This window comes from Pseudophryne corroboree, chromosome 6 (genome assembly GCF_028390025.1).
Source record: "Pseudophryne corroboree isolate aPseCor3 chromosome 6, aPseCor3.hap2, whole genome shotgun sequence".
Classification (NCBI taxonomy): domain Eukaryota; kingdom Metazoa; phylum Chordata; class Amphibia; order Anura; family Myobatrachidae; genus Pseudophryne; species Pseudophryne corroboree.
Genome location: NC_086449.1, coordinates 773696454 through 773721413, shown reverse-complemented (window position 1 = coordinate 773721413; position 24960 = coordinate 773696454). Strand labels below are relative to the sequence as shown.

The 24960-nt window shown below is 48.0% G+C and overlaps 1 protein-coding gene across 3 annotated transcripts in view; it reads left to right on the top strand.

Moving 5' to 3' along the window:
• TNIP1 (TNFAIP3 interacting protein 1) overlaps nt 1-24960 on the top strand; it is a 141908-nt gene that overhangs the window by 77322 nt on the left and 39626 nt on the right. For all 3 annotated transcript variants that reach the window (XM_063928680.1, XM_063928681.1, XM_063928679.1), the window contains exons 5-6: nt 2877-2945; nt 20088-20282. In XM_063928680.1, the coding sequence (XP_063784750.1) occupies nt 2877-2945; nt 20088-20282 (264 nt within the window). The remainder of the gene's footprint in view (nt 1-2876; nt 2946-20087; nt 20283-24960) is intronic.

Sequence of the window (24960 nt, the reverse complement as noted above, 5' to 3'; positions counted from 1 at the left end):
ACTCTGTTAGAGACTAATTCAGACGTGATCGCAACAGCAACATTTTTCTCTAATGGGCGAAACCATGGGCCTAATTCAGACTGGATCGCAGTCTGAAGCCCTTTAGGGAGTGCGCACAAGCAGAGGCGGTCGCAGGGCGGGAGGGTGGCGTGCCAGTGGCGATAGAATGTAGGCGTGTCCGGACCGATGGGGGGGTCTGCTGCGTGACGTCACACTCAGCCACTGCGACCCGGGATGCGGCGAGTAGCTAGGGAGCTACTCGACGGGTGCAAAAGCATCGCTGCCGCGTGGGGGCAGGGCCTGACATGCGGGGCGAACTAGCCCTCTGCTGGGCTAGTCCGCCCCGCCCCGTTGTCGTAGATGTGCTAAATTTAGCACATCTACGATCAGACCTGAATCACCCCTCATGTGCACTGCAGGGGGGGGGGGAGGGGGGCAGATATAACATGTGCAGAGAGAGTTAGATTCAGGGGTATGTGGTAGGAAAGGGATTCAAGGGAAGACATAGGACCTCATTCAGAGATGGAGGCAGATCGCTGCATACGTAGCCACATCTGCGTTCACTCCTCACATGCTGGGGGCTGCCCAGCACAGGGCAAGGCCACCCAGCACGTGTGATGGGCCACCTCCCGATGATTGCAGATGCATCAAACTAAGGTTGACCCCAGGCTACTCTGTCAGGAGGTCGGCCGTCACTTTTTTAATCGGAGCATCTACATGTGACGTCACGCAGCTGCCCCTGAAAATGGTCACGGCACGCCCCTGTTTAGCCCCTTCCGCCCCCTCAATGCTGCGTTGCCGCTCTGGGAACGCCGCCGCTGTCAATCACACCTTGGCCGCATCCAGGGAGGATGCACCCAAGGTGTGAATGACAGTGGCGGGCATTCACAATCTGTAAGCACGCGTGTTGCAGCCAGTGCGCAGACCAGATGGACGCAGCAGCTGCGAATCAGCCCAGTAGTGCGAAGGGATGTAGAGCAGGGTAGAGAGGTGACAAAGTGTCTCAGTTGAAGATACAAAAAAGGATTCGCCTCCGGAAATGTAAATTTTGTGTTTTTAGATCTCCACTGAGAAAAAAAGGACTTGTGGCCAACGCAGCGTTCCTAACTGGACAGCGCATCATGTGAGTGAGTTTGGGCACACACTACGGTTGGCGTATCCGCCGACATAGCAGCTAATTTGGGAAGCATACACACTTACCAATCGGCCACTCAATAGTAAAAAGCAACAGATCACGCGCCAACCGCAGCCGTAGACCCAGTGATAAGAAGGGTCAACCACAATTTATAGATAATACCAAGAAACGAGTATCACCGTATCATCGCCGGATCCTTAAATAAGTGGTCTTTTGTGGGATATGTTCATCCTCAAAAAGATAAAACACACACAGAACACATGGCTTACCTCTGTAATGGAAATTAATTGATATCTAATACATTTCTTCCCGGTGGACTCCTACTAGATCAGGTGGTCTACAAATGAAAGTAGACCATTGAGCATTCGGCAATGATAAAACACAAAGGGCAGTTACACGTCCTCCCTCATTACTGGTTCGGATCCCAATCCCTCAGAATGAGAAGGTGAAAACGCTCCCAATAGTGCAAAAAGTTTTACTATAATGAAACAGTTAAACATAAAAACATTCTGGGTAAATTGGACTCTCACCAGCTAGTTGCGTCTACAAACAGAGGTAGACAACAAGGCATGGATTGATTACACGGCCAGGCGTCCCGGGGTGGCGGTGCAGACTCCAAAGTGTCGGTCCAACGTCCTCACTGTCTCTCTGGCCACTCAATAGGTCTGCAGACATCACACCTGGGCGGGCAATTGAATTTGCCCGCCCAGCTGTGAGGTCAGTCCCTGCAGCCAGCATGTGGGTGGTTGGCGGTCTGGAAGATAGATCAGTATCGGCTGTGCTGCAGGGCCAACGCGATGTGTCTGTGAACGAACTTGTTCATCGACTTATCACGTGTACACACCTGGTGACCTGCTACCGATATGTCGTTCGTTTCTCAGTTGAACCATATATCATTCTAGTGTGTACCGAGCCTGTGCCATTCGGTTGACACTTCCACTCTTGGGCGCCAAGTACTCCCCACTGCTGTTGATTCCCATGTCCAATTGCATCACTCAATGCGATTCAGATGGCCGTACCAGCCTCAGTCCTGCCGCTTGGCAGTGGAGCCCAGCAACAGGATCACTGTCTAATGGATGTGTGTATAGCACAATCTGATGCGTTGGGCTAAAGAGTTCCATTGACCCTGGTAAAGTCTTGTTGGGATTAGGGTATGAGAGATGCAGACATTAGAGCATCAATCTAGACCACAGGTTCTCAAACTCGGTCCTCAGGACCCCACACGGTGCATGTTTTGCAGGTCTCCTCACAGAATCACAAGTGAAATAATTAGCTCCACCTGTGGACCTTTTAAAATGTGTCAGTGAGTAATTAATACACCTGTGCACCTGCTGGGTTACCTGCAAAACATGCACTGTGTGGGGTCCTGAGGACCGAGTTTGAGAACCTGTGATCTAGACGCACAGAGAAGGATGTGGAGAAAAATATAGGTGGGAAAGGATTTGTGGATAGATTTCTTAACCAAAGACTTTGAATTTTGATACGAAGGTTATGGAAAGTCCCAGTGTAGGCCCATGAGGCTGCAATAATCCAGAACAAAAGTTATATGGTCACGGATCAGGAACTTGCAGTCTGCATTCCATCCTGCCTATATTGCTTTCACATTTTATTTTTGCAGCATTCATTACAAAATACCTGGCCTCGTTTGCAAAGCGTGAAGTCACTGATTGAAAATCTCTCTGGTGATATATTAGAACATTTGAAAAGTATTCCAGTTCATAAAGACTTTTTTTTTTTATAGGGCTCGTCCTCGGAATTTGAAATCCTGGATCATAGTGAAAAAAAAACCCCTCTAGAAAGCAGGCAGTCGGTGAGTGCACAGTAACTGTAATGAGATAAGGTGGAGAGAGAGATAAAGTGGAGAGAGATAAAGTGCCAAGCAATCGGCTCCTAACTGACATGTTACAGGCTGTGTTTGAAAAAAATGGCAGTTAGAAGCTGATTGGTGGGTGGGATGCACCAATTTTGAAAATGGAGTTTTCTGAGTTTTGGCCAGTTACCGCATATGTACCAAGCTCCGGAACGAAACGTTAGTTTCTGATGGCGATGTGTGCATTGCACCCAGATGATCTTTTTGTCGCCGGTTAGGATGTTAAACTGTGCTAAATTAATTTCAGTCTACCTTGGTGGGTAAAATCCAATAAAAGCATACTAGTGCAGAATGTGAATGGTCTCTTGTTCAGAATGATGTTTCTGTCTAAAATAAATGAAACCAATGTTATCTCCAGTTTAGCAATACAAACTGTAGTAGTGCATGTAAATTTGCAAAAATTGGCATTCTGGGGCAGATTTAGGGGGTCATTCAGATCTGATCGCTGGACAGCGATTTTTGCAGTCTTGCGATCAGATAATCGCCGCCTACAGGGGGAGTGTTATTTCGCTGTGCAAGTGTGTGATCGCATTTTGTGCAGTCTCTGCGCAGCCCAGGACTTACTCTTCCAGTGCGATGAGAGCAGGCTGATCAGGGGCCGGAGCTGACGTCACACACCCTCCCTGAAAACGCTTGATCCCGCCTGCGTTTTTCCGGACACTCCCAGTAAACGGTCAGTTGCCACCCACAAACGGCCTCTTCCTGTCAATCTCCTTGCGAACACCCGTGCGAATGGATTATTCGCACCATCCAGTTGCAGGGCGCAGATGCCGTTGCAGTCGTGCGTCGGCCCGACGCAGTGCGGTGCATACGCGTGCGCAGTTTAAATCAGATCGCCCGCTGTGCGAAAACGCACAGCATCGATCAGATCTGAATGACCCCCTTAGTAAGCCTGGTGAAGTGATAAAGTGGAAGGTGATAAAGTACCAGCCAATCAGCTCCTAACTTCCATGTTACAGGCTGGGTTTGAAAAATGACAGGAGCAGACTGGATGATGCGTTATCACCTTCCACTTTATCATTTCACCAGGCTTAATACATCTGCCCCTCTTTTACATAACTCCACTTTATTAAAATAATTTCCTAACTTCTGCCACAAATGCACAAAAATGAAAGAAGAAACAGCTAGTCAAAAATGTAAATGACGTTGACTGTCACAATTTTTATATTTTTAAAAAAATATTTGAGTTACCAATTATCTTTATCCATTTCCTTGGCTCAGAACGGACTATTTAAAAATGAATTGGCTATACTGTACTTTGATTTACTTCCAATCTACCAAACCAATTGCAAACGTCCACAGTAAAAGTGCTTCCCAAAAACAAAACGGGATATTTCAAATATTCATTATACAAACTCTGCCCTGATCCTATAATGTGTTATGTTATTAATAGCTCATTCATTTGAAGCTAATCATTTTACATCTAGTTTACTTAAACACCACATCACAACCATCCCCATCATCTGAGAGTAGTCCCTCTCTGTATGATATACCTGTTGCTTAGGATGGTATTTCCCTGTCATATGATAGTGCTTCATACTACAGCATGCATCGTCATGTGCTTATCACTAGTTTCATGAGCTTCCATTAATGACACAGAGGCAGATGTACTAAATCCTTGCACAGTGATAAAGCGGAGAGAGATAAAGATACGAACTGTCATTTTTCAAACACAGCCTGCAAAATGACAGAAGCTGATTGGTTAGTACTTTATCTCTCTCCAAGGCTAAGTACATCTCTCCCACAGAAAGGTGGCCACTCCCATACCTTGGCACACAGGGGGCAGATATATTAGGCCTGGAGAAGTGATAAAGCAGTGATAAGCGGAAGGTGATAACGCAGCAGCCAATTAGCTCCTAACTTCCAATTTACATATTGGAGCTGATTGGCTGGTGCGTTAGGATCAGTATGATTTGCCGACGCACTGGATCCCGGCGGTCGTAATACCGATGCCGTGATCCCGATATTTGAGAAGCCAACAGGGGTGGGTAAGGGGTGTTCTCCGCCAACCCCCTAACCCTCCCTACCAGCAGCCTAGTCCTAACCCCCCCCCCCATCCTTGTTGCCTAACCCTAACCACCCCCCGTATGTGCCTGAACCTAACCCTCCCCCCACAGCCTAATTCTAACCCTCTAATGAGGGTGCCTGACTTACGGTGCGTTGTGTCCTCGTTTGGGATACCGGCTGTCGATATTTCGTCCGGTGTCGGCATTCAGAATAGGGTCGGTATTCCGGCATCAGTATTTTGACTGCCAAGATACTGACAGCCGGGATCCTGACTGCATTCCGTTGCCTTAACACTGCTTTACTACTTCTCTAGGCTTAATACATCTGCCCCCCAGTTTGGGACCCCTGGATTAGAGTACTGTATGTCCAAACTCCAGATTTGCAGCAGTAACTTCCCGTGAATTGGCCAATGACCATAAAACAGCAGAACACCACTGCACATTTCAGCAAACTACCTTATTACTGGGAACCGTAGTTATTTCCCAGAGTTTTGAAGTTTAATACAGTCCCCCTTCACTGGATTCTTATGCAGTTTTGTAAATAGATAAAACATACTTAGTCTTGACCTCACTAAACGTCTCCAAGCAACAATGACAGCTGTTCAGAAACTAGCGACGGCCGACAAAACCTATTCTCAAGCTGGTGTGTCGCATTTAATCACCTTTTTTGATATGCAACAGCATTTAATGTGTCCCTGTAGCGTACACTCCGTGTCGGCAGCTATTTTGTAGACTGGGCTGTGCCGCTGAAGCCTCAGTGATATAACTTTTTCTAGTAATGTAATTGCTCAGGCTATTTTCATATGAGCAGTGCGGGCTATTTTCAGGTAAGCAGTTTTTTTGTCTTGCTCCTGGTTTTAGAGAAGACCGGGGTGGATATGTATAAAAAAAATTCTAAAGCAAATGGAAAAGTTGCCCATAGCATCCATAAAGCTTCTAGCTATCATTTATCAAGTACAGTTTATAAAATGATAGCTAGAAGCTGATTGATTGGTTGCTATGGGCAACTACTCCACCTATCCCTCTTAGAAGATTTGATACATCTCCCGACATGTTCCCAAAGGTGTGACTCCCAACATGAGGAGGGTAGGTCATAGATTAAAAGGTTAGTCAAAATGTATATAACCCCTTTGGGACCCTAGAAGGGACTTCTATACGTATACTCGTGTTTGTAACCTCATTGGTATAGATGACCAGCAGATGCAGGCTATATTGAGCATTGTGTCGCCCCAGTGGTTTGTGTTTCTCTTTGCTGGTTACTGTTGCAGTGACTTGGTTAGGCAGTCGGGACTCATTTCCTTGTTGCGCAATCGTGTACTTTTTCAGGCTGCTATCTGTCCTTCTCACTGTCACTGACTCACGCTTCTATGAAACACTCTGACACGGGCTCGTCGCTCAGCTCCGTATGATTGTAGAAGTTGTATAATTAGTGAATCAGTCTGGGGCTTTCTAAGTTTGCCTGAATCCTTTGTACTGGTTAGCACTGGAATCTTTGTCATCGAGGAATCATCGGTTCTATAAATGTACACTGTACATAGATGCAGATAAAGTGGACGGAGATAACAGTACCTGCCAATCAGCATCTAACTGCCATGTCACAGGCTGGGTTTGAAAACTGGCAGTGGTACTTTATCTCCATTTGAGACTTGAAGCAGTGAAAAGTGTGGAGAAGTGAGCCAGTGGAGAAGTTGCCCATGGCAACCAATCAGCCCTGATGTAACATTTATCATTTGCAAACTAAAAAAATATACAGAGCAGCTGATTGGTTGCCATGGGCAACTTCTCCACTGGCTCACTTCTCCACTCTTATCACTGCTTCATGAATAGACCCCTTAGTAAATAGATCACTAAGGTTCATTAAAGGTCACATATACTTGATAGATAAACAGACGGATCCAGGGCTGCCCAAGAGCTTACATTTCCCGCTCGTGTCACAGTAATGTGAATGTTAATTATTCAGAGCATAAATAAATGTTCCACTTTTTCACTCCTGTGGCTGTGAATTGCGTCAATGTCTCCCATCTTGTGGTGCTATTGGGCCCTACACATATGGCGAGGGGCCCGACGGCCGATAGGCGACCCGACGGCGAGGGGAAGGTGACGGGGGGGGGGGAGTTTCTTCACTCCCTCCGTCACCCAGATCCATTGCACTGCATGCTAATATGGACGAGATTGTCCATATTGGCTTGCATGTTTAAACGAGCCGGCGCCAACGATGAATGAGCGCGGGGCCGCGCAACGTTCATCGTTGGTCCCTACACATTGAAAGATATGAACGATATCTCGTTCATTAATGAACGAGATCGTTCATATCTTTCAGTGAAATCTTTAAGTATGTAGGGCCCTTAAGGCTGCAGCTGCTGAAGGGTGGAGTGGTGTCGCATTAATTAATGAATTTCTTTATTTTGGTGGTATTATATTTCATATCAATGCCAGCTGTTATATGCTTGCGTTCTTTGAGGAGATAAAAAAAATTGTTTCTGTAATGTGAGAATAAAGGGTCTATGTACTAATCCATAGGGAGAGAGATAAAGTACCAATCGACTACTGACTGTAATTTTTCAAACACAGCCTGTAACATTACAGTTAGGAGCAGAATGGCAGGTACTTTATCTCCTTCCACTTTATCTTTCTCCATGGTTTTGTGCATCTCCCCCTAAATCTACTTGGCCTACGTTCAGCTTGGAATGCACTTCTTTTTTTTTTTTTAAGGCGGAAACTTATATTAAATCATAGGCCCTCATTCCGAGTTGATCGGTCGCAAGGCGAATTTAGCAGAGTTACACACGCTAAGCCGCCGCCTACTGGGAGTGAATCTTAGCTTCTTAAAATTGCGACCGATGTATTCGCAATATTGCGATTACTAACTACTTAGCAGTTTCAGAGTAGCTCCAGACTTACTCTGCCTGTGCGATCAGTTCAGTGCTTGTCGTTCCTGGTTGACGTCACAAACACACCCAGCGTTCGCCCAGGCACTCCCACCGTTTCTCCGGCCACTCCTGCGTTTTTTCCGGAAACGGTAGCGTTTTCAGCCACACGCCCCTGAAACGCCGTGTTTCCGCCCAGTAACACCCATTTCCTGTCAATCACATTACGATCGCCGGAGCGAAGAAAAAGCCGTGAGTAAAAATACTTTCTTCATAGTAAAGTTACTTGGCGCAGTCGCAGTGCGAACATTGCGCATGCGCACTAAGCGGATTTTCACTGCGATGCGATGAAAAATACCGAGCGAACAACTCGGAATGAGGGCCATAATACAGCAACCTGTAATAGCAACTATTGAGGAGGAGAGGGACCTACGAGTCACTAAAAGTAGTCAGTCCGTGTTTTTTTTTACTAGTGCTCAGTTTTGTGAGAATCATTATTTAGATTTGTCCATTTTCACCCAAACCCACAAAATCTAAATGAAAATAATTTTTCTTTAAATTCCCTCTCAGCAAGTACTGAAGTGGGTTGTGTGGGGAGGTGGACTTAGGGTTAGGCACCCCCGGGCAGGGTTAGGGCTAGGCTGCGAGGGAGGGAGGGTTAGGTTTAGGCTGCGGGAATGGGTAGTTAGGGTTAGGCACCACTGGGCAGGGTTAGGGTTAGACTGTGAGGAAGGGAGGGTTAGGTTTAGGCTGCGGGAATGGGTAGTTAGGGTTAGGCACCCTCGGGAAGGGTTAGTGTTAGGCTGCGAGGAAGGGAGGGTTAGGTTTAGGCTGCGGGAATGGGTAGTTAGGGTTAGGCACCCCCGGGAAGGGTTAGTGTTAGGCTGCGAGGAAGGGAGGGTTAGGTTTAGGCTGCGGGAATTGGTAGTTAGGGTTAGACTGTGAGGAAGGGAGGATTAGGTTTAGGCTGCAGGAATGGGTAGTTAGGGTTAGGCACCCCCGGGAAGGGTTAGGGGTAGGCTGCGAGGAAGGGAGGGTTAGGTTTAGGCAGGGCCGGCTCCAGGCCTACTAGCACCCTGAGCGAGAAAATGTGAAAGCGCCACCCCCTCTCCTTGCGCGCTCCTGGAAAAGTGGGCGTGGTCTCTGGAAAAGTGGGCGTGGCCTCGTAACTTCATATCACCAAACTATAAATAAATATATTTTCACACCCCCTCTACGCACACAATTAGCAGCCTTACACATAACAGCCACAGTAGTGTTCCTTACACATAATGTCTCCAGTATAGTGACAGATACACATAATGTGCAGTGCCAGATAGACATGATATGCAGTGCCAGCTATACATGACATGACCCCCAGCAGTGCCAGCTACACATGACATGCCCCCCAGCAGTGCCAGATACTTAAATGGCCACACAGTGCCAGATATGTCCCCACAGTTCCAGATACATAAATGACCCCACAGTGCAGATATGCCCCCACAGTGCCAGATACATAAATACCCCCACAGTGCCAGATACATAAATGCCCCACAGTGCAGATAAGCCCCCACAGTGCCAAATACATAAATGCCCCCACAGTGCAGATATGCCCCCACAGTGTCAGATACATAAATGCCCCCACAATGCCAGATACATGCCCCCACAGTGCTGATATGCCCCCACAGTGCCAGATACATACATGCCCCCACAGTGCAGATATGCCCCCACAGTGCCAGATACATACATGCCCCCACAGTGCCAGATACATACATGTCCCCACAGTGCAGATATGCCCCCACAGTGCCAGATACATAAATGCCCCCACAGTGCCAGATACATAAATGCCCCCACAGTGCTGATATGCCCCCACAGTGCCAGATACATACATGCCCCCACAGTGGCAGATACATACATGTCCCCACAGTGGCAGATACATACATGTCCCCACAGTGCCAGATACATAAATGCCCCCACAGTGCCAGATACATACATGCCCCCACAGTGCTGATATGCCCCCACAGTGCCAGATACATACATGCCCCCACAGTGCCAGATACATACATGCCCCCACAGTGCTGATATGCCCCCACAGTGCCAGATACATACATGCCCCCACAGTGCTGATATGCCCCCACAGTGCCAGATACATACATGTCCCCACAGTGCCAGATACATACATGCCCCCACAGTGCAGATATGCCCCCACAGTGCCAGATACATACATGCCCCCACAGTGCAGATATGCCCCCACAGAGCAGCTATGCCCCCAAAGTGCTGCCAGATACACAAATGCCCCCACAGTGAATGCCAGATACACAAATGCCCCCACAGTGAATGCCAGATACAAAAATGCCCCCACAGTGCTGCCAGATACAAAAATGCCCCCACAGTGCTGCCAGATACAAAATTACCCGCACAGTGCTGCCAGATACAAAAATGCCCCCAGTGCCAGATAACTGTATCCAAGTGCGGAGAGGAACGGGCGGTGCGCAGTGTTCAGAATGCTGAGGTATGGGAGCTTTGCTCCCGGGACCTCAGCTACATGCAGGCAGCAGGGGATCGCGCTACGGCAGCAGGGGATCGAGCTACGGCAGCAGGGACAAAGGACACCCATACCGCCCTCAACCCCCGGATCAGACTCACCCGTGCGTGACCCACCGCGATGTCTGCGGAGCTGCGGCTGCTCTCCGGCGCCGGTCATCTGAAATATGGCGCCGGTCCTCGAGCCAATCAGAGCTCGCGGCCCGGCAGCCAATCAGGAGCCGCTGCTGCCGGGCCGTGAGCCCTGATTGGCTGATGGCCGGCACCATGTTTGAAATGGGCAGCCGCCCTTAAATAGCTGGCGCCCTGTTCGGCCGCTCCAGTGGAACGTGCCTGGAGCCGGCCCTGGGTTTAGGCTGCGGGAATTGGTAGTTAGGGTAAGACTGTGAGGAAGGGAGGGTTAGGTTTAGGCTGCGGGAATGGGTAGTTAGGGTTAGGCACCCCCGGGAAGGGTTAGGGGTAGGCTGAGAGGAAGGGAGGGTTAGGTTTAGGCTGCGGAAATGGGTAGTTAGGGTAAGGCACTTCCGGGAAGGGTTAGGGCTAGGCTGCGAGGGAGGGAGGGTTAGGTTTAGGCTGCGGGAATGGGTAGTTAGGGTTAGGCACCACCGGGCAGGGTTAGGGTTAAACTGTGGGGAAGGGAGGGTTAGGTTTAGGCTGCGGGTATGGGTAGTTAGGGTTAGGCACCACCGGGAAGGGTTAGGGGTAGGCTGAGAGGAAGGGAGGGTTAGGTTTAGGCTGCGGAAATGGGTAGTTAGGGTTAGGCACCACCGGGCATGGTTAGAGTTAGCTGCTGGGGGATGATTAGGGTCAGGCTGCATAAAAGAAGGGCTAGGGGGTTTGGGGATTAGAGATAATATACTCACCTAGTAAATATCGGGATCCTGAGGGTTGGGATGCCACTGTCTGTATTATGACTGCCGACATCCCAAGTGCCGGGATCCTGATACCATCCTGTCGGCATGCAGTGAATGTATGGACACATGCTGATGAGATTATCTTCTGGTGACCTGTGTCACTCTCTCCCCAACCTTCATGAGCCCGAACAACTCCGAAGCAGCACAGTCCAGCCCCACTTTTTTAGTAGAGCTCCAATACGTATATGTCATAATGTAATAATACATATGGGGGGAGATGAGAGAGAAAAAAAAATAAGAATTTACTTACCGATAATTCTATTTCTCGTAGTCCGTAGTGGATGCTGGGGACTCCGTAAGGACCATGGGGATTAGCGGCTCCGCAGGAGACTGGGCACAAATAGAAAGCTTTAGTACTACCTGGTGTGCACTGGCTCCTCCCCCTATGACCCTCCTCCAAGCCTCAGTTAGGATACTGTGCCCGGACGAGCGTACACAATAAGGAAGGATTTAGAATCCCGGGTAAGACTCATACCAGCCACACCAATCACACCGTATAACTCGTGATACTATACCCAGTTAACAGCATGATAACAGAGGAGCCTCTAGAAAAGATGGCTCACAACAACAATAACCCGATTTTTGTAACAATAACTATGTACAAGTATTGCAGACAATCCGCACTTGGGACGGGCGCCCAGCATCCACTACGGACTACGAGAAATAGAATTATCGGTAAGTAAATTCTTATTTTCTCTGACGTCCTAGTGGATGCTGGGAACTCCGTAAGGACCATGGGGATTATACCAAAGCTCCCAAACGGGCGGGAGAGTGCGGATGACTCTGCAGCACCGAATGAGAGAACTCCAGGTCCTCCTCAGCCAGGGTATCAAATTTGTAGAATTTAGCAAACGTGTTTGCCCCTGACCAAGTAGCTGCTCGGCAAAGTTGTAAAGCCGAGACCCCTCGGGCAGCCGCCCAAGATGAGCCCACCTTCCTTGTGGAATGGGCTTTTACAGATTTTGGCTGTGGCAAGCCTGCCACAGAATGTGCAAGCTGAATTGTACTACAAATCCAGCGAGCAATAGTCTGCTTAGAAGCAGGAGCACCCAGCTTGTTGGGTGCATACAGGATAAACAGCGAGTCAGATTTTCTGACTCCAGCCGTCCTGGAAACGTATATTTTCAGGGCCCTGACTACGTCCAGCAACTTGGAGTCCTCCAAGTCCCTAGTAGCCGCAGGTACCACAATAGGCTGATTCAGGTGAAACGCTGAAACCACCTTAGGGAGAAACTGAGGACGAGTCCTCAATTCTGCCCTATCCGTATGAAAAATTAGGTAAGGGCTTTTATAGGATAAAGCCGCCAATTCTGACACGCGCCTGGCTGAAGCCAGGGCCAATAGCATTACCACTTTCCATGTGAGATATTTTAAGTCCACAGTGGTGAGTGGTTCAAACCAATGTGATTTTAGGAACCCCAAAACCACATTGAGATCCCAAGGTGCCATTGGAGGCACAAAAGGAGGCTGTATATGCAGCACCCCTTTGACAAACGTCTGAACTTCAGGAACTGAAGCCAGTTCTTTTTGGAAGAAGATCGACAGGGCCGAAATTTGAACCTTAATGGATCCTAATTTTAGGCCCATAGACAGTCCTGTTTGCAGGAAATGCAGGAAACGACCCAGTTGAAATTCCTCTGTAGGGGCCTTCCTGGCCTCGCACCACGCAACATATTTACGCCAAATACGGTGATAATGCTGCACGGTTACATCCTTCCTGGCTTTGATCAGGGTAGGGATGACTTCATCCGGAATGCCTTTTTCCTTCAGGATCCGGCGTTCAACCGCCATGCCGTCAAACGCAGCCACGGTAAGTCTTGGAACAGACAGGGTCCCTGCTGGAGCAGGTCCCTTCGTAGAGATAGAGGCCACGGGTCCTCCGTGAGCATCTCTTGAAGTTCCGGGTACCAAGTCCTTCTTGGCCAATCCGGAGCCACGAGTATAGTCCTTACTCCTCTCCTTCTTATGATTCTCAGTACCTTGGGTATGAGAGGCAGAGGAGGGAACACATACACTGACTGGTACACCCACGGTGTTACCAGCGCGTCCACAGCTATTGCCTGAGGGTCCCGTGACCTGGCGCAATACCTGTCTAGTTTTTTGTTGAGGCGGGACGCCATCATGTCCACCTTTGGTTTTTCCCAACGGTTCACAATCATGTGGAAGACTTCTGGGTGAAGTCCCCACTCTCCCGGGTGGAGGTCGTGCCTGCTGAGGAAGTCTGCTTCCCAGTTGTCCACTCCCGGAATGAACACTGCTGACAGTGCTATCACATGATTTTCCGCCCAGCGAAGAATCCTTGCAACTTCTGCCATTGCCCTCCTGCTTCTTGTGCCGCCCTGTCTGTTTACGTGGGCGACTGCCGTGATGTTGTCTGACTGAATCAGCACTGGCTGACCTTGAAGCAGAGGTCGTGCTAGGCTTAGAGCATTGTAGATGGCCCTTAGCTCCAAGATATTTATGTGAAGTGATGTCTCCAGGCTTGACCACAAGCCCTGGAAATTTCTTCCTTGTGTGACTGCTCCCCAGCCTCTCAGGCTGGCATCCGTGGTCACCAGGACCCAGTCCTGAATGCCGAATCTGCGGCCCTCTAGAAGATGAGCACTCTGCAACCACCACAGAAGAGACACCCTTGTCCTTGGGGACAGGGTTATCCGTTGATGCATCTGAAGATGCGATCCGGACCATTTGTCCAGCAGATCCCACTGGAACGTTCTTGCGTGGAATCTGCCGAATGGAATCGCTTCGTAGGAAGCTACCATCTTTCCCAAGACTCTTGTGCATTGATGCACTGAGACTTGCCCTGGTTTCAGGAGGTTTCTGACCAGTTCGGATAACTCCCTGGCTTTCTCCTCCGGAAGGAACACCTTTTTCTGGACTGTGTCCAGAATCATCCCTAGGAACAGAAGACGTGTTGTCGGAATCAGCTGCGATTTTGGGATATTTAGAATCCAGCCGTGCTGCCGTAGCACTACTTGAGATAGGGCTACTCCGACTACTAACTGTTCTCTGGATCTTGCTCTTATCAGGAGATCGTCCAAGTAAGGGATAATTAAAACGCCTTTTCTTCGAAGAAGAATCATCATTTCGGCCATTACCTTGGTAAAGACCCGAGGTGCCGTGGATAATCCAAACGGCAGCGTCTGAAACTGATAGTGACAGTTTTGTACCACAAACCTGAGGTACCCTTGATGAGAAGGGTAAATGGGGACATGGAGGTAGGCATCTTTGATGTCCAGAGACACCATATAGTCCCCCTCTTCCAGGTTCGCGATCACTGCCCTGAGTGACTCCATCTTGAATTTGAACCTCTGTATGTTAGTGTTCAAAGACTTCAGATTTAAAATTGGTCTCACCGAGCCGTCCGGCTTCGGTACCACAAACAGCGTGGAATAATACCCCTTCCCTTGTTGCAGGAGGGGTACCTTGATTATCACCTGCTGGGAATACAGCTTGTGAACTGCCTCCAATACTGCCTCCCTGTCGGAGGGAGACGTTGGTAAAGCAGACTTCAGGAACCGGCGAGGGGGGGACGTCTCGAACTCCAATTTGTACCCCTGAGATACTACTTGCAGGATCCAGGGGTCCACTTGCGAGTGAGCCCACTGCGCGCTGAAATTCTTGAGACGGGCCCCCACCGTGCCTGAGTCCGCTTGTAAGGCCCCAGCGTCATGCTGAGGACTTGGCAGAAGCGGGGGAGGGCTTTTGTTCCTGGGAAGTGGCTGTCTGTTGCAGTCTTTTTCCCCTTCCTCTGCCCCGGGGCAGAAAAGAGGAACCTTTTGCCCGCTTGCCCTTATGGGGACGAAAGGACTGAGCCGGATAAGACGGCGTCTTTTTATGTTGAGAGGCTACCTGGGGTAAAAATGTGGATTTCCCAGCAGTTGCCGTGGCCACCAGGTCCGATAGACCGACCCCTAATAACTCCTCCCCTTTATAAGGCAATATTTCCATATGCCGTTTAGAGTCCGCATCACCTGACCACTGTCGCGTCCATAATCCTCTTCTGGCAGAAATGGACAGCGCACTCACTCTTGAAGCCAGAGTGGAAATATCCCTCTGTGCATCTCGCATATATAGAAATGCATCTTTTAAATGCTCTATAGTCAACAATATACTGTCCCTATCCAGGGTATCAATATTTTCAGTCAGGGAATCCGACCAAGCCACCCCAGCGCTGCACATCCAGGCTGAGGCGATTGCTGGTCGCAGTATAACACCAGTATGTGTGTATATACTTTTAAGGATATTCTCCAGTTTAATGTCACCTGGTTCCTTGAGGGCGGCCGTATCAGGAGACGGTAACGCCACTTGTTTTGATAAGCGTGTGAGCGCTTTATCCACTCTAGGGGGTGTTTCCCAACGCGCCCTAACCTCTGGCGGGAAAGGGTATAATGCCAATAACTTTTTAGAAATTATCAGTTTTTTATCGGGGGAAACCCACGCTTCATCACACACCTCATTTAATTCGTCTGATTCAGGAAAAACTACAGGTAGTTTTTTCACACCCCACATAATACCTTTTTTAGTGGTACTTGCAGTATCAGAAATGTTTAACACCTCTCTCATTGCCGTGATCATGTAACGTGTGGCCCTACTGGAAGTCACGTTTGTCTCCTCACCGTCGACACTGGAGTCAGTATCCGTGTCGACGTCAGTATCCACCACCTGAGGTAACGGCCTTTTTAGAGACCCTGATGGTTTTTGAGACGCCTGGACAGGGACTAGCTGATTAGCCGGCTGTCTCATGTCATCAACCGTCTTTTGTAAGGAGCTGACACTGTCACGTAATTCCTTCCATAAAGCCATCCACTCAGGTGTCGACTCCTTAGGGGGTGACATCTCTATTATAGGCAATTGCCCCGCCTCCACATCATTTTCCTCCTCATACATGTCGACACAAACGTACCGACACACAGCACACGCACAGGGAATGCTCTGATAGAGGACAGGACCCCACTAGCCCTTTGGGGAGACAGAGAGAGAGTATGCCAGCACACACCAGAGCGCTATATATAGATATAGGGACAACCTTATATAAGTGTTTCTCCCTTATAGCTGCTGTATTGTTAATAACCCGCCAATTAGTGCCCCCCTCTCTTTTTTACCCTGTTTCTGTAGTGCAGGACTGCAGGGGAGAGTCAGGGAGACGTCCTTCCAGCGGAGCTGTGAGGGAAAATGGCGCCTGTGTGCTGAGGAGATAGGCTCCGCCCCCTTCTCGGCGGCCTTTCTCCCGCTTTTTGTGAAAATCTGGCAGGGGTTAAAATTCATCCATATAGCCCAGGAGCTATATGTGATGTATTTTTAGCCAGCCAAGGTGTTTCTATTGCTGCTCAGGGCGCCCCCCCCTAGCGCCCTGCACCCTCAGTGACCGGAGTGTGAAGTGTGCTGAGAAGCAATGGCGCACAGCTGCAGTGCTGTGCGCTACCTTGTGGAAGACAGGATGTCTTCTGCCGCCGATTTGCCGGACTCTTCTTGCTTCTGGCTCTGTAAGGGGGCCGGCGGCGCGGCTCTGGGACCGAGCTCCAAGGCTGGGCCTGTGAGCGGTCCCTCTGGAGCTAATGGTGTCCAGTAGCCAAGAAGCCCAATCCACTCTGCACGCAGGTGAGTTCGCTTCTTCTCCCCTTAGTCCCTCGATGCAGTGAGCCTGTTGCCAGCAGGTCTCACTGAAAATAAAAAACCTAAAACTAAACTTTCACTAAGAAGCTCAGGAGAGCCCCTAGTGTGCACCCTTCTCGTTCGGGCACAAAAATCTAACTGGGAGGAGGGTCATAGGGGGAGGAGCCAGTGCACACCAGGTAGTACTAAAGCTTTCTATTTGTGCCCAGTCTCCTGCGGAGCCGCTATTCCCCATGGTCCTTACGGAGTTCCCCATGGTCCTTACGGAGTTCCCAGCATCCACTAGGACGTCGGAGAAAAATAATTTCATAGACTGTGTTAGATAAATGACAGTTATAAGCTGGTTGGCTGCTTTAGGCAACTTCTCCACTTTCTCTGTCTCTCCAAGGCTTGATACATCTACCCTCCAGTGAGGTGTCACTGTGCTGAAAAATGGAGACGCTTAGGGGATCTTATGTACTGTACATTAGTCCTCAATATCTACTGTAGGTCAGTTCCTATATTTTGCCACAAGAGGGAGCCATAGCCTTCTCATCCACAGAGTGGTGGAGTTGGCAGGTTGTGGGGCTTCTTGGATGAAGCTGTATTTGTTTTTCAGGAACAGTTGTGCAGACTAGTAATAGTGTTGGTTTAGGCATGTGATTTCCAGTACAGGTTTACTGTGTTCTTCCACCCCTACTTTTCGGTCAGAACAGTTCAACCAAATTAAACATAATAGGCGACCACCACATTTATGACCACTTGCGAAAGGGCAAAGCATGAACATTCGGTATGGCAAATGCAATTTGTTCATGGGTTTATTTTATGTTTTCTGTGCTCACAGTTGCAAGCAGTGTGCACAGATTTTACTAATGAAATTGTGGGTATCTGATGGGGCGATCATTTTCTTATATGGGGAGCAGGGATGGTTGGGTGTTATTGGGGCACCTTTTGCGGCCTTGGTATGTGAGGGGACCGGTTTATACACCACCGTGAAAATAAATGTGATTATGTTTAGTGAGATGAGATTCATTTAATGAGGTTGAAATGCTGGAAAATTCCCATTAGGGGACCGTTCCTTCGTTATCTGAGAGCCACGGAACATTTTATATCCTACATATCACATATAAATGACACCATACTTGCCTACCCTGTGTGAGTCCATGTGACTCCTGAATTTCGAGGAGCTCTTCCGGACTGTAGGGAGTGTAGACTAGCCTCCTGTGTGTTGTCCACTTCCCCAGTGACGTGGGTATTCTGGGGTTCTTATGACGCTATTTGTGTCATCATAGCGGCATTCCACAGCAATGGACACGATGACAGAATACACTGTGCCTCATACTCCACACCTCATACCTCTATCTGCCCATCCAGATCTCCCAGAGAGGGCTATTCAGAAATAGGCAAGTATGCTTAGTTCTGTGGAAACCAGGGCCTTGCACTACACTTATAATGGGGCGCCTGGTAACACCTTCGAGACCAGTGGTTCCCAAACCTGGTTCTCTAAGACCCCAACAGGTCATGTTTTCCAGGTCCCCTCGCTAAGGCGCCCTACACACTCGGCGATGCGCCGCCGAGGTGCCCGACGGCCGATACGGCCGACGAGCAACCCGGCGGCGGGGGGGCAGTGACGGGGGGAGTGAAGTTTCTTCACTCCCCCCGTCACCCGGCTGCATTGAAGTGCAGGCAAATATGGACGAGATCGTCCATATTGGCCTGCATGCACAGCCGACGGGAGATCAGCGATGAACGAGCGCGGGGCCGCGCATCGTTCATCGCTTAAGTCTCCACACTGAAAGATATGAACGAGTTCTCGTTCATTTATGAACGAGATCGTTCATATCTTTCAGAATATCGCCAAGTGTGTAGGGCCTATTAGGGGTCTATTCATGAAGCAGTGTAAGAGAGTGGAGACGTTTCCCATGGCAACAATCAGCTGCTCCGTACAATTGTATAGTATGCGGATTATAAATGTTACTTCAATGCTGATTGGTTGCCATGGGCAACTTCTCCACTGGCTCATTTCTCCACAATTTTCACTGCTTTATAAATAGACCCCAGAATCACAAGTGAAATAATTAGCTCCACCTGTGGATATTTTAACATGAGTCAGTTAGTAATGAATACACCTGTGCACCTGCTAGGTGACCGGAAAACATGAACTGTTTGTATGGGGTCCTAGAGGACTGAGTTTGGCAACCACTGTTCTACACTCATACGCAGAAAAACATGTCTATAAAGCACGCCTGTTGCCTGCACACAATGGAGGCACATATGCAAAGTGACACAAGAAAGGCCCTGCTTACAGCTTATATGCAACCCTACTTCAGGCCATACGTGAGCCTAATCATTATCAATGAATCCTAGTGAATAGATGGGTTGACATTTCATGAATACGGCTTCACCCACAAAATGGCTGACGTCCCTGTCAGCAGATGACAGATCATTTTGAAGATATCAATCCTCATTCGATCCCTCCACCACACCCTCACACAAGTACTGGATTAACGCCGTGACTACATCATCGCTAGCAGGGGGGGCACTGTGACATACAGTATGTGAGTTAGGGTTTCTGTGTGGCTTAATGTGAAATGTGGACACTACAGTGTGTTGCTGGTATTATTTACACATTATACTTTTTAATAACATTGCCAGCATATCATATTTATAATTTTATCAGAAGTGGCCCACCCGAAGTTAGTTGCCCTTGGGCCCGTACAAACCTTAATTTGGCCTTGCACGTAAGCAATAATTATGCCTGTACCGCACAGATTGGGATGTTATAGAACTCTTAGAAGCCAGACTGTGGCCTCTCAGATTTCTTATGGTTTTGTCTATCAGCCTCTTCCCTTTATAGGGGGGAGCTGGGATTTTCCATGATTTCACAAAGAAAGTATGTGCATTTTTTTACATTTTTTTATAAAATATTATGCTCTGTATTTTTATTTTTTATTTTAATTCCCATAAGTTTTGTGTCTTTGTCCTAAAGTTTAAAAAATTTTTTTTTAAAAAGAAGGAAAGCTATTAATGAGAAGTTTGTACCACACATTTACTCAATGTAATGTGTAATTGGCTTGAATGGCTGTCTGTCTGTGTCATGTGACTGTGACCAAGGTGTTGCAGTTATGCTATTAAGGTTTTATCTGATTGGCTGCTGTCCTATCCGTTACCTGTCAGGATCCCGGCCTCAACGTTCAGCATGAGGAGGAAAATCTACATCATCACCTACAGCGTATGGAGAATTCTCTCAGTTTGTTTGCTGAGGAACCCGACCGGAACAGGCTTCTTAATCACATGAGTCGCATGGCCTTGGAGTTTAACCGGTTGGCAAATAAAGTTAACAAGAACGAGCTAAAGACTTCTGTATTACAGGTACGTGGGCGTACCAGTGATCGCTAATCATTCCCCGAAAACTGTATTCCCTTCAGCTCTCCTTATAGGACCCTATATACCGCTTTCACATCGCAAACCCAGGTCGGCCCCGGGTTTTGAACCTGGGTCCAACTGGGTCCAAGCAGCCTCAGACCCTTTCACATTGCAGTTTCGACCTGGGTTATTCACGGGTTAGTGCCTCTAAACACTGTGATGTGATGTAAAATGGACTTTTCTGGCTCACATTGATGAGCTTTCAAAGGAAATAAAAGGAGGGTCTGGGGACTGCTCTGAGCAGACGCATACACAGCCAATCAGCACCTTTTTCTGAGACCCGGGTTCAATATCCCAGGTCAGAGGCTTTCACACTGCACAGCGACCCTGGTATGACCCGTGTTTAACCTGGGTTGAAATGCAGCGTTGCTCGACCTGGGTAATTCACTTTGGCGCTTTCACACTGCACCTTGATCTGGGTCGACCCGGCAACAACCTGTTAATAACCCGGGTTATTTTGGCGATGTGAAAGGGGTGTTATTCTCAATGTCTGTGCTTTTCAGTTATGTATTTACAGGATCAGGTCAAGGCTTTAACTGTATTTATGATGCACTAGGTGACTAGAATATAACTCGGTTACAACTTGAGCTCATTGTTTTCACAAGACAGTACTAGGGTAGCACAAATAAAAACTTTGCCTGATATAAATACATGGCTAAAAAGCACAGAAGGAAGTCAGAAATATATATTATAAATGGTGCAAGTGGGCATGAACAAGTCAACGACTTCAAAATGTCCAGATCCTTGTAGAATTTATTTTTATATACGCCCTTATCACACCCTTTTCTCTAGCTAAAGCAAAGATGAATAATGTTTTTAGGGTTAGAATTAATTAGAAAGATAAGCATCTTAATTAAAGTATATAATCATGGGAAACTAAATTCCATTTTATATTTAACTTTATTAGAAATGTAGATTCAAAAAAAGTTCCATTTGTTTCATTTTTATATTTGTTTTACCCTGTGCCTCAGTCCTCTCCCATTTTACTCTGGTTTTTGAGGCCAATGCAAGGAGGCTTTTATAGGCCAGGTGACTTTGGGAGGTCCCATTTTGAAAAATACCAGCATGTGACATTATGCAGCATCATTAACTGAGCTGGGCATAGCATAACGTATTGAATTCTGGTACAAATAGGGTTCACCTAGTACACTGGTTCTCAAACTCGGTCCTCAGGACCCCACACAGTGCATGTTTTGCAGGTCTCCTCACATAATTACAAGTGAAATAATTAGTTCCACCTGTGTCCCTTTAAAAATGTGTCAGTGAGTAATTAATTCACCTGTGCACCTGCTGGGTTACCTGCAAAACATGCACTGTGTGGGGTCCTGAGGACCGAGTTTGAGAACCTATGAACTAGTACATACTTGCCTACCTGACCCTCCCCATGAGGGAGAAAATGCTCTGTTCCTGGACTTTCTTGGTAATGTATGATTGCCATCACCTGCGGTGAAACACCTTTCTTATCAATTAACTAGCTCACCACAGGTGATGGCAATCATACATTACCAGGAAAGTCCAGGAACAGAGCATTTTCTCCCTCATGATGAGGGTGAGGTAGGCAAGTATGACCTAGTACAGTGTTTCCCATACGCAGTCCTCATGGCCCCCCACACCCCAGACATTAGGAATATTCCTGCTTCAGCACAGGTGGGCAAATCAAACTGACAGAGGTAGTAATTATGCCACCTGTGCACTTGCATGATTAGCCTTATTAGTACCTGAACTGTGAGCAGGCCCTGAGGGGTGGGTGTGGGAAACACCTGGCTAGCCGACAGTGAGTCAGCTACCTACGGTGATTAGTGAATGACCCACATTGTGAGAAGGAAATAATCCGTTTGCATATTTGTTAGTTGGGGAAGTGACTGAAAGTGTAAATTTATTTGCTATAAACATCCTAGTGACATTTGGTGGACCCCTTCGTTCTAAGTAAGCATTCGTTACCTCTCATACCAAGAAATAAAGACACGGAGACTTGAATTTGGCAGAAAAATTGCTAGCTATTTATTTGACCCTAACCATAGCAAACCTGTAAATGAAAAACTTTTGTTAAGATGCCGAATCAGCCGGCATATGGTGGCAGAAAAAAGAACGGCTCTATTAAACTGACGCTAACCTTAAAAAATGCTAAAATCAAAACCATCTTAATTTAACTACAAACTATCAAAACGGTAATAGGTGCTAGCTCCACCCCCACAATGACTTCCCACCCGGATGGGTGCCCATTCCGCTGCCTCCCGGTCGGGTGGTCGAGCGGCCAATAAGTCGATGGAGGTGAGTGCACCTAAACCAAATCAAACTGTAAATCACTACAGCTTACCATACAACTACAAACTGACGTTCTTTTACGCCAATAAATAGCCAACGATAAAACCAGCCAACAATTCAATGCCAATGCACTCCGTGCCAGAACCTCAACCAAACAGGGTGGGAGGGCGGGAAGGCAATTTCACCAACCAGAGAGAGACAAAATGGCCTATCCTTCCCTATATATACTAACCCTCCCCTTTTTCCAAGGGCTGTACTTTCCTTCCAGCTAGGTCCACCCCTCACAAGATGTTTAACTCATTCCTTTCCTATGCTGTCAATTCTCTCTTCTAAACATCCTAGTGACATTTGGTGGACCCCTTCGTTCTATGTAAGCATTCGTTACCTCTCATACCAAGAAATAAAGACACGGAGACTTGAATTTGGCAGAAAAATTGCTGGCTATTTATTTGACCCTAACCATAGCAAACCTGTAAATGAAAAACTTTTGTTAAGATGACGAATCAGCCGGCATATGGTGGCAGAAAAAAGAACGGCTCTATTAAACTGACGCTAACCTTAAAAAATGCTAAAATCAAAACCATCTTAATTTAACTACAAACTATCAAAACGGTAATAGGTGCTAGCTCCACCCCCACAATGACTTCCCACCCGGATGGGTGCCCATTCCGCTGCCTCCCGGTCGGGTGGTCGAGCGGCCAATAAGTCGATGGAGGTGAGTGCACCTAAACCAAATCAAACTGTAAATCACTACAGCTTACCATACAACTACAAACTGCCGTTCTTTTCCGCCAACAGCGAAAGACTCCTCCCCAGAGTCTTCGCACCGCCACCATAACCTCACCCTAACTCCTGCAACACTAGGAACAGATCCTCCAGGAAAAACATCATCCCCTCATTGGATAGATGCACACCATCAGGCCGAAAAAGGTGACTGTCTCGGAACCGAATCCTAGGGTGGCGAACTACCTTGCCTCCGTGGGACAGCACCCACTTCGCCACCGCCCCATTCACCTTCTTTCTGGCCTCATCAATTACGCGACCGTCCGCCACACCTCGCCAACTCAACCTTGGCACCATCGAGGAGAACACCAATATGCAATTGGTCCATGCTGCAGCCACACTTGCCAGATCCTGTATCATGGCCCACCGCAATTCCAAAGATGTCCTCTTCCCCAGGTCGTTGCCACCTAGATGGACAACCAATACTCTAGGAACTCCATGCTTGCTGGCCTGACTAACTAGCCTACTCCTCAGATCTTTCCACATCATTCCTCGCCAACCAAGCCATCTAACTCCCTGAGCCCTAGGAAACCGCTGAGCCCCAGCCGAGGCTAAAAACTTTGCGGCCCAAAAAACATACGAGTGGCCCACCACCCAAACGGTCAAGTCATCAGCAAACCAACCTGAAGAGGAGGAAAAAAGGGGGTAAAATTGGTTACTAAATATCTAAACCATAATTCAGTAAGTGCGTTAACCTGAAGGATCTGCCAAAAAGAAATTTTTTTGTTTCCGAATACTGCAGAAATCTCGGCCTAGCCGATCTGCCTGAGCTTCCAGCCAATTTGAAGCAGAACATGAACACACAAATGGGGAAGTTGAAAAACAAAATAAAAAAATAAAAAAAAAGGGGGTGGGGGGAGGTAAAAAAAAAAGGGGTAAAACACGTAAGAACTCAGCTGGAGGTGAAAGCGTAAAGACCTGCTGAGGGACTCTGATTAGAACGAATTAGCCGAATTGTGGATTAGAATTCAGTCCGTCAAGTCAGGCAAAAAATCGCAAAATAACTCCAGACCCCCACTGCCGGCTCATGCCCGCAACGGCGAGTAGCTAATCCCTGAGTAGGATAAAAAAGGGAAGACAAACAAAACGCACAACACCATAACGTACTGAACTGTAACAATCATGATTAACAACTGCAATTGCACAAAAAACACGCGCGAGCCAACATCTCATGCAACGGGGCGAATATACCGTCTGTAACTTGACGACTTCCATCGCCCCACCGCCTGGATCTCAGCCATGGAAAATCCCGCCGCCGCAGCCGACGTCGCAGCCCCTATGCGGAAGGAATGCGTCCCGAACGCAGCGGGTAAAAGGCCCAAGCTCGCAAGACAGCGACCCAGCATCCAACGAAATTGATATTTCGTCACCGGCAGCCCATCATAATGCAGCAGCCATGACCCCAGACCGTCGGGCCGTACTGCCTCATATTGCACTGCCAACCTTACTGGGCAAATGCTCTCATCAAGAGCCGGAACCAAGGTGACCCATCGACCTCTCCCCACTTGGTCCGTCTTAGAGCGACGCAATCTGCAAAGCAAGGACCTCTCACCCACCACCACGTCTCCGACAAGCA